Raw genomic sequence first — 10,741 nt, forward strand, 5'->3', positions numbered from 1 at the left:
CATTGGTCTATTGCCCATTTCTTAATTGGACTGTTGGGCATTATGATGTCTAATTTCTTGAGTTCCTTATATATTCTGGATATCAGTCCTCTGTCTGATGTGGGGTTGGTGAAGACCTTTTCCCATTCTGTAGGCTGTCGCTTTGCCTTGTTGATCATATCCTTTGCTCTACAAAAGCTTCTCAGTTTCAAGAGGTCCCATTGATTGATTGTTTCTCTCAGTGTCTGTGCTACTGGTGTTATATTTAGGAAGTGATCTCCTATGCCAATGCATTCAAGACTACTTCCTACTTTCTCTTCTAACAGGTTCAGAGTACCTGGATTTATGTTGAGGTCTTTGATCACTTGGACCTAAGTTTTGCGCACGGTGACAGATATGGATCTATTTGCAGCCTTCTACAAGTTGATATCCAGTTATGCCAGCACCATTTGTTGAAGATGCTTTATTTTTTCCATTGTACACTTTTGGCTTCTTTGTCAAAAATTATATGTTCATAGGTGTGTGGATTAATGTCAGGGTCTTCAATTTGATTCCATTGGTCCACATGTCAGTTTTTATGCCAGTATCAAGCTGTTTTTATTACTGTAGCTCTATAGTAGAGCTTGAGGTCAGGGATTGTGATGCCTCCAGAGGTTGTTTTATTGTACAGGATTCTTTTGGCTATCCTGAGTTTTTTGTTTTTCTATATGAAGTTGAGTATTATTCTTCCCAGGTCTGTGAAGAATTGTGTTGGTATTTTGATGGGGATTTCATTGAATCTGTAGATTGCTTTTGGTAAAACTGCCATTTTTACTATGTTAATCCAGCCTATCCATGAGCATGGGAGATCTTTCCATCTTCAATTTCTTTTTTCAGGGACTTAAAGTTCTTGTCATATAGGTCCTTCACTTGCTTGGTTAGTGTTACCCCAAGGTATTTTATAACATTTGTGGCTATTGTAAAGGGTGATGTATCTCTGATTTCCTTCTCAGTCTGTAAATTGTATATAGGAGGGCTACTGATTTTTTTGAGTTGATCTTGTATCCTGCTATGTTGCTAAAGGTGTTTATAAGCTGTATCAGTTCCTTGGTTGAATCTTTGGGGTCACTGAAGCATACTATCATGTCATCTGCAAATAGGGAAAGCTTGACTTCTTCCTTTCCAATTTGTATCCCCCTTAATCTCCTTATGTTGTCTTCTTGCTCTGGCTAGAACTTCAAGTACTATATTGAATAAGTATGGGGAGAGCGGACAGCCTTGCCTTGTTCCTGATTTTAGTGGAATCGCTTTGAGTTTCTCTCCATTTAATTTGATGTTGGCTGTCAGCTTGCTGTAAATTGCCTTTATTATGTTTAGGTATGTTCCCTGTATTCCTGATCACTCCAAGACCTTTATCATGAAGGGGTGTTGGATTTTGTCAAATGCCTTTTCTGCATCTAGTGAGATGATCATGTGTTTGTTTATTTTTTTTGAGTTTGTTTATATGGTGTATTACATTGACGGACTTTCGTATGTTGAAGCACTCTTGCATCCCTGGGATATAGCCTACTTGATCATGGTGGATAATTGTTTTGATGTGTTCTTGGAGTCTGTTTGCCAGTATTTTATTGAGTATTTTTGCATCAATGTTCATGAGGGAGATCGGTCTGTAGTTCTCTTTCTTTGTTGTATCCTTGTTTGGTTTAGGAATCAGGGTAATTGTAGCCTCATAGAAGGAGTTTGGTAATGTTCCTTCTGTTTCTATTGTGTGGAACAATTTAGAGAGTATTGGTATTAACTCTTCTTTGAAGATCTGGTAGAATTCTGCGCTGAACCCATCTGGTCCTGGGCTTTTTTTGGTTGGGAGACTTTTAATGGCGGTTTCTATTTCATTAGGGGTTATTGGACTATTTAAATAGTTTATCTGGTCTTGATTTAACTTAGGTATGTGGTACCGATCCAGAAAGTTATCCATTTCTTTTAGGTTTTCCAGTTTTGTGGAATAGAGGTTTTTGAAGTATGACCTGATGATTCTCTGGATTTCCTCAATGTCTGTTGTTATGTCCCCCTCTTCATTTCTGATTTTGTTGATTTGGATGCTCTCTCTCTGTCTTTTGGTTAGTTTGGATAAGGGCTTGTCTATCTTGTTGATTTTCTCAAAGAACCAACTCTTTGTTTCATTAATTTTTTGTATTGTTCTCTTTGTTTCTATATGATTGATTTCAGCTCTCACTTTGATAATTTCCTGGCATCTATTTTTCCTGGGAGACTTTGCTTCTTCTTGTTCTAGAGCTTTCAGGTGTGCTGTTAAGTCACTACTGTGAGATTTCTCCAGCTTATTTATGTGGGCATTTAGTGCTATGAATTTCCCTCTTAGTACTGCTTTCATAGTGTCCCATAGGTTTGGATATGTGGTGTCTTTATTTTCGTTGATCTCTAGGAAGTCTTTAATTTCTTTCTTTATTTCTTCCTTAACCCATTGGTGATTCCGTTGGGTATTATTCAGTTTCCATGAGATTGTAGGTTTTCTGTAGTTTTTGTTGTTGTTGAAATCCAACTTTAGACCATGGTGGTCTGATAGAACACAGGAGGTTATTCCAATTGTTTTGTATCTGTTTAGATTTGTTTTGTGGCCAAGTATATGGTCGATTTTAGAGAAGGTTCCATGGGGTGCTGAAAAGAAGGTATATTCTTTTTTGTTAGGATGGAATGTTCTGTAGATATTAAGTCCATTTGAGTCATGACATCAGTTCAGTCCTTTATTTCTCTGTTAAGTTTCGATTTGGGAGATCTGTCCAGTGGTGAAAGTGGAGTGTTGAGGTCTCCCACTCTTAATGTGTGGGGGTTTATATGTGGTTTAAGCTTTAGTAATGTTTCTTTTACATATGTGGGTGCCCTTGTGTTTGGGGCATAAATGTTCAGAATTGAAACTTCATCTTGGTGGATCTTTCCTGTGATGAGTATATAAAATGCCCTTCTTGATCTCTTTTGATTGATTTTAGTTTGAAGTCTATTTTGCTGGATATCAGGATGGCTACACCCACTTGTTTCTTAAGAACATTTGATTGGAAAGTCTTTTCCCAGGCTTTTATTCTTAGGTAGTGTCTATCTTTGAATTTGAGATGTGTTTCTTGTATGCAGCAGATAGATGGGTCCTGCTTTCGTATCCATTCTGTAAGCCTATGTCTTTTTATAGGTGAATTAAGTCCATTGATATTAAGGGATATTAATGACCAGTGATTGTTCATTCCTGTTATTTTGGGTGGTAGTGTGTGTGTACTTCTCTTCTTTGAGGTTTACTGCTATGGCTTTATCTATTGCCTGTGTTTTCAAGGGTGTATCTGACTTCCTTAGGTTGGAATTTTCCTTCTAGTGCTTTGTGTAGGGCTGGGTTTGTGGATAAGTATTGTTTAAATCTGGCTTTGTCATGGAATGTCTTGTTCACTCCATCTATGATGATTGAAAATTTTGCTGGGTATATTAGTCTAGGCTGGCATCCATGGTCTCTTAGTGTCTGCATTACATCTGTTCAGGACCTTCTGGCTTTCAAAGTCTCCATTGAGAAATTGGGTGTTATTCTGATGGGTTTGCCTTTATAAGTCACTTGGCCTTTTTCCTTAGCTGCCCTTAATATTATTTCTTTATTCTGTACGTTTAGTTGTTTAATTATTATGTGGTGAGGGGACTTTTTTTGGGGGTCTATTCTGTTTGGTGTTCTATAGGCTTCTTGTATCTTCATAGGCATTTCCTTCTTTAAGTTGAGAAAGTTTTCTTCAATGATCTTGTTGAATATATTTTCTGTGCCTTTGAGTTGGTATTCTTCTCCTTCTTCTATCCCTATTATTCGTAGGTTTGGTCTTTTTATGGTGTCCCAAATTTCTTGAACATTTTGGTTCATGATTTTGTTGGCTTTAGTGTTTTCTTTGACTGATGAATCTATTTCTTCTCGTATCTTCAACACCAGAGATCCTCTCTTCCATCTCTTGCATTCTGTTGGTTATACTTGCATCTGAAATTCCTGATCATTTACTCAAATTTTCTATTTCCAGCATTCCCTCTGTTTGTGTCTTCTTCATTTTTTCTATTTCCCTTTTCAGGTCTTGGACTGTTTCCTTCATTTGTTTCATTGCTTTTTCATGATTTTCTTTCAGTACTTTATTGTTTTCTTCCAGGACTTTATTGTTTTCTTCTACTTTATTTGCCCTTTCCTCTAGTTTTTTATAGCATTCTTCCCATTTTTTTTTGTCTTTTCCTCTATATAAGCCTCTACCTTCTTCGTGATGTTATTCATAAGGCTGTTTTTATCTGCTTCTTCCAATTTCTGATGTTCAGGTCTAGATGTTGCAGGAGGGCTAGGTTCTGGTGATGCTGTATTGCTCTTCATTTTGTTGTATGTACTTCTGCCTTGACGTCTGCCCATCTCCTTGTGGTTCGTCCTTGGTCTAATCAGTGCACTGGTCCAGACAGACCTGACAGATTCAGGAAGTCTCTCTCTGTTGTCTAGATGTGTGCTCTCTTGTCCAAATGGGAACTCCGGGGCAAGATGGGAGCTCTTGTCCAGACGGGAAGTCCAGGACAGGATGGGAGCTGGGGGCCGGTCTCTAAGTCTCAGGAAGTGGCTGGGTGTGGGAGCAGGGTGTGGAGATTGCAGGGTCTGCCAGGGGTCTTGGAGAAGGGGAGCCTTCCAGGTAGGGCTAGAAGGGAACCTGCCCGGTGGCCAGAACCTGGGGCCAAGTTGGGCAGGTTTCCCTGGAGTGGTTGGTGCCCAGGGATGGGGTCTAAGCTGAGCCAGGACACTCACCTCTGGGGCAGGATGGGAGCTGGGGGCCAGTCTCTAAGTCTCAGGAAGTGGCTAGGGTCTCAGGCAGATGGGCATGGGGGCAGGGCGTGGAGATTGCAGGGTCTGCCGGGGGTCTTGGAAAAGGGGAGCCTTCCCGGTAGGGCTAGAAGGGGACCTGCCCGGTGGCCAGAACCCTGGGCCACCTTGAGCAGGTCTTCCCCGGAGGGGCTGGTGCCCAGGGATGGGATCTAGGCTGAGCCAGGACACTCACCACTTGTCTAGAAGGGAAGTCTGGGGGCAGGATCGCCTGTAGCTCTTCATTTAGGGATTGGACCTTGTGAGGTTCTGCCATCCACATTGGCATGTTAATTGGTAAAACTAATTCTTTTGAAAACCATCATTTGAATCTATTCTTTTGCTGTCCACACACTACCTTCCTTTGTCCTCTCAGAGGGAAATGACTAACCTGAACTGCACAAATGATTCCCATGATTTTGTAGTTTATTTTATTTTTATTTATCTCTAAATTATATAATTTGTATTTATAAATATACATTTACATTACATTACATGGGCTGCTATACTAATATACCAGAGACAGAGTGATTTAATGTAAATTCATTTTCCCAATATTCTGGAAGCTAGAAGTTCAACATCAAAGGGACAACACAATGTTTTTCTCTGTTGTCATCTGATGGTGTGATCCTATGTGGCTTACTGACTCCAGACTGCTTTCTTCTTGTTATATCCTCATTTTGGGGTATGGGAGGGACAGCCTGGTATCTCTTCTCAGAGAAACACTAATCTCATTGGATAAAGGACCTATCTTCATCATTTACTTTAACATTAATTAGCTTATTATAAGCCTAATTTTCAAATAGAACTATATTTGCCCTTAGGGTTTCAACATAAATTTGTATAGACTAGGTTTTATCATTCAGTGCTTAATAATGTACATAAATTTAAAAATTTGTTTCTGTGTTTTCCCATACTGTTGAAGTCTTATTTTTCCTTCATCATTTTCTCTTTTTTTATCTGTTATTTTGTTGTAGAATTGATCTGGATTATTCCTTATGTAAAGATATCAAGTTTGTTTGTTGTTGACCTTTTTCCTGTTCTTATGAATAAGGTTGCTACAAACTTAAATCTGCCTCTACTTGTACATGTGAAAATATCATTGGGTGTAAACCTGATACCACAATGAGTGGCCCTTGGCAATGCATATATTCAATGGTAAATAATACCAAACTATTTCTTTGTTAAAAGTGGCTAGGAGTTCCAACTAATGTAGACAAGAGTTTTCAAAGAGTGTATTCAGGAGTAAATTTCCAATTTCTTGGTGTTTAATGGAGGAACTCCACAGACATTTCTGCACATCTTTCCCTATTATTATGGAGGATGACAATCTTTGGATGTGGTAATATACCCATTTAGAATTATTATTCCCGAAATTATACTAGAGTCTGTTTTCACCATTTTTTGTGTCTGTGCATGTGAGTGTATATTGTAATTGAATGTCAAATAATCACAGGGGTCATGTTTTAAATAGGACAAAATAATGGGGAATCTTGTTATGGTTACTGTTTGTTGCTATATCTCAAAGGTGAACAGACTCTCATGTCTGCTTCAAAAATTTCTTTTTCTGAGGGAGTCAATGACAATGAAGCAATCTTTTCCTATGTGCCTCTAATTTGGATCTGGGGACAGGGATTGCACCCCAGGTCCTCTACATGATTTTAGAAATTAGAGCTCATATGGATTTCTCAGCAGATGTGGACAATGTATATATTCAATGTTTATATTAAATGTATATATTCAATGTATCTATCATATCTGATTCTGAACTGATGACTCCTCTGTTTGTTGGAAAGGATGAGTGAATGTGTCAAGGACTCAGTTGTTTCCCTGCACTTTGTGCCTTCTAGAGAGGAATGGAAGAGCTTTCTTGTGCTTTTAGCTGAAGATATCCATGTTCATCATGTAAGTGGGCCTGTCAAATAGGATGTACTTTCATCTGTATTACTGCATAAGTTTGGTTCTCTCTCTCTCTCTCTCTCTCTCTCTCTCTCTCTCTCTCTCTCTCTCTCTGTATGTGTGTCTATCTGTGTCTCTCTGTGCCTGTCTCTCTCTGTGCCTGTCTGTCTGTCTCTCTCTGTGTCTATCTCTCTCTGTTTGGCATGTATTTCAAATCTCAAGGAACATACCGTCAAATTGCAAATGCTCCCCTGTACAGTAAATTACCTTGCACTGAGAACCTACCCAAATATTGGGATAAAAAGGCAAAGTAAAATGAAACAAAACTCCTTGTTGAACATTTTTTATTAAACATATCATTTTTTTAAAGAAAGCAAGAAAAACATCTTCTTTGTTCACATTTAACTTCAGCACACAGCTTCGGTTGTGTTTTCTTCCAGTCTCTCCCAAATGTCTGTTCTTTCTGTTGCAATAGCCACTGATGTTCACATTTCAGCTAGTGTTATTGACTTTCTCCAATCCACCTTCTCCCTGGCAGCCAGTGAATCATTTCACATTTTCTTCCACTTCCTTTTCTTGGGTGTTACTGTTCTTGAACAGGTGGAAACTTTCTATCACAGCAAGTTAGACATCCTATCCTCCTGCTCCTCAAACATCCTCCAACCTGTATGTTTCTGTGATTGGCATTACCTTGAGTTTTTCTTGTTTCTCAAAGCCCTCAGCACTGTCCTTTCCAAAGAGTTACCTAGAGCCCCATTTTTGTAATCTTCCTATGTAGGTTCTTCTATTAAAGACTATTCATAGAATATATATCAGCTTCTTCATCACCTTGTACTCTTGAACTTGACATTTTCTCAAATTCATGTGTGCATATTTCTTTAAACCCACTTCTGAATATATCATATGTAGCACATAAAATGACATAAGAATAATACTGCTTATTGCAATATTGCTCAAAATGGCAAGATATTAGAAATAATCTACCTAGGTACAGATAGAAAACTAGCATTTTCATTGTGCTAAAGTAAATGCTGCTAACAGAGAAGTGAGTAGGGAATAAATTACAATCAATATCAGGCAATATTGCATCAACTGATTTTTTTAACAGAGTGAGAAGGATGATATACTGGCATTTTAAAGATTGTTTTGACCAAGTTGGAAGAATTGATACATTAACTGTAGTTAAAGCCTGGAAAGAGTGAAGAAGCAAATGGTGAGAACCCCACCACTCACAGAGACAAATCGGGCCATTAAACATGTCTTCCCATAGAATACAATCACTGAGCTCTCTCTCAGCCACTAGGACATTGACTCCAATTTTATCATGCTCCTTTTCCTATTGTTTAGTGATTGCTCACATGGATAGGGAATGATTAAAGGGAAAAAAAGAATGCCAGTTTAGCAACAGAGAAAACATATAGGAAATGCATAAAAAGTAACCATCTTTGGCTTAAAATCTCAGGTTAAGAATAAAGCAGGGAACATTTCTTTTGCTAGGGGACATTCTTTTGGAATTTTCTTGGCTGATCTAAGAAGTAGCAGAAAGAGCCAATGTTCCCAGGTGTTCTGTGGACTTAAATGAGATGCTTTGGTTTGAGCTGAAGATGTTACTATGGAGTTGGGGTCATTTTATGCAGCCTAGGAAGAGTGAACACATGGATGGAGAAACAGTGCTGTTACCGGAAGAACACATAGCTGCTTGCAAGCTGTTCTTGGTGCTTTATATGGTAGGCACAGACTCATGCACCTAAGGCTTTGACCCTCTGCACATGCTGCTTCCACTAAGTCCCCAGATCCTGGTATCCTACAGATCCAAAGAAGCTTCCTGGGTTCCACTATCTGGATTTAATTTATGGAAATATGGCATTAGGCTAGTTCATTTAAGAGATGTTGAAAAAATTAAGAGAGATCAACAGCCATCAAAATCATGTTGATTTTTCTTTGTGCAGGTCTCAGTTTACACACTAAATCTTTAATTGGATTATGTTGATTTTTTTATTTACTGGTACCAATTTATACTCTAATTTCTTAATTGAAATCATGTTGATTTCTCTATTTGCTGGTACTAATTTACACACTAATTCCTTAATTGAAATCATGTTGTTGTTGTTTTTATATGCTGGTATGAATTTACACACTAATTAATTCCTTATCTAAAATTGTACTGGTGAAATCCTGACACCAAGAGCTGGACCAGGGCCTGATTTGATAATTGTTTTGATATTTCATTGTTTCCGTCTAAAACACACTCAGTTGTTTTCTAGGTGCACAAGTTATATCCCTCTCTAACCCATGGCTAGTCCATTACTGTGACAAAAATCTGCATGTTAAGGTTAAAACAGGCATACTAAGTGGTCCAAACTAATGTTATGTTCTGTACTGGTGATTCATAAAATGTTTCTACAGTGTGATAATCAAATGTTTCTTTCCTGTGTCTTCTTTCATTTACAACAAAAGAGGAAGAGCATGAGGAGGGATAATGAAAGCACCGTGTCTGAGTTCATCCTCCTGGGCCTCCCCATCCAGCCAGAGGACCAAGGCATGTACTCTGCCCTCTTCCTGGCCATGTACCTGACCACAGTGCTGGGGAACCTACTCATCATCCTGCTCATCAGGCTGGACTCTCACCTCCACACCCCCATGTAATTCTTCCTCAGCCACTTGGCCTTCACGGATATCTCTTTCTCATCAGTCACAGCTCCCAAGATGTTCATGAATATGTTGACACATAGTCAGTCCATCTCATATGCTGGGTGTGTTTCCCAGGTGTATTTTTTCTTATCTTTTGCAGATCTTGACAGCTTCCTTCTCACCTCCTTGGCCTATGACAGGTATGTGGCCATCTGCCACCCTCTGCACTACACCACCATCATGAGTCAGAGCCTCTGTGTCCTGCTAGTAGTTGTGTCCTGGGTCTTGTCCTCTGCCAATGCCCTTGTGCACACCCTCCTCTTGGCTCGTCTGTCTCATTTTAGAGACAATACCATCCCTCACTACTTCTGTGACCTCTCTGCCTTACTTAAGCTGTCCAGCTCAGACACCACCATCAATGAGCTGGTCATCCTTCCTTTAGGTACACTGGTCATTACCCTGCCATTCATATGCATCCTAGTCTCTTATGGTTACATTGGAGCCACCATCCTGAGAACTCCCTCCACCAAGGGAATCTGCAAAGCCTTGTCCACATGTGGTTCTCACCTCTCGGTGGTTTGTCTGTACTATGGAGCCATTATTGGACTCTACCTAGTCCCTTCATCTAATAACATTAATGACAAGGATGTCATTGTGGCTGTGTTGTATACTGTTGTCACACCTATGCTGAATCCCTTTATCTACAGTCTGAGGAATCATGATATAAAAAGAGCTGTGAGAAATATCATCAGCAGGAGAGTGTGTCCATAGTGTTGGGTATCTCTGTTCCTTTCTCCTCTTCTCCCATTTATCCTTGTTTCTGTGTTAGTGAATCTTCACATGACTCCCTCTTCTTCAATCACTTCTCCCTGCACAGTTTCCTCTCTATTTAACTCTCTCGCTGACATTGAGTATCTTGGGAGGGTTTATCACAAATTTCCCTACATTTTTCTTTGTCTTGCAAATATTTTAATTGTTTATATAGTCATTGCTTAGTCTTTTTACTAGACAGGTTTGTAGCTTTCATAGCAAAGATCTTTTTCCTTTCTGAAGATGACAGAAATATTTCTTCTGTTATATTTATGATTTTATTTTTATGTTTTATCTTATAATATACTCTGATTTTTTTGGTCAGCAACTCTAATTAGGAATCTTATTTAACATTTATTTATTTATTTTTACTTTTTGTGTTTTGCCTGCATGTATGTCTGTGTATCATTTTGTGCCTAGTGCCTGTGAGTTCAGAAGAGGGTGTCAGATTCTCAGCTTAACTTTACTTAGAGTTGGTTGTGAGCTACCATATGGGTGATGGAAATCAAACCTGGATCCTCTGGAAGAGCAGTCAGTGCTCTTAATTGCTGAGCATCTTTTCTGCCACATATTTAGTTTTTAGTTTTG

General features: G+C 38.9%; 1 protein-coding gene across 1 annotated transcript; it reads left to right on the forward strand.

Moving 5' to 3' along the window:
• Positions 1 to 9,178: 9,178 nt before the first annotated feature.
• Positions 9,179 to 10,114, forward strand: LOC131907986 (olfactory receptor 1J21-like). The gene is given in 1 exon segment (XM_059259061.1): positions 9,179 to 10,114. A coding segment is annotated over 1 exon segment (936 nt).
• Positions 10,115 to 10,741: the final 627 nt, after the last annotated feature.

Source organism: Peromyscus eremicus, chromosome 4 (genome assembly GCF_949786415.1).
Source record: "Peromyscus eremicus chromosome 4, PerEre_H2_v1, whole genome shotgun sequence".
In the NCBI taxonomy this organism is placed as follows: domain Eukaryota; kingdom Metazoa; phylum Chordata; class Mammalia; order Rodentia; family Cricetidae; genus Peromyscus; species Peromyscus eremicus.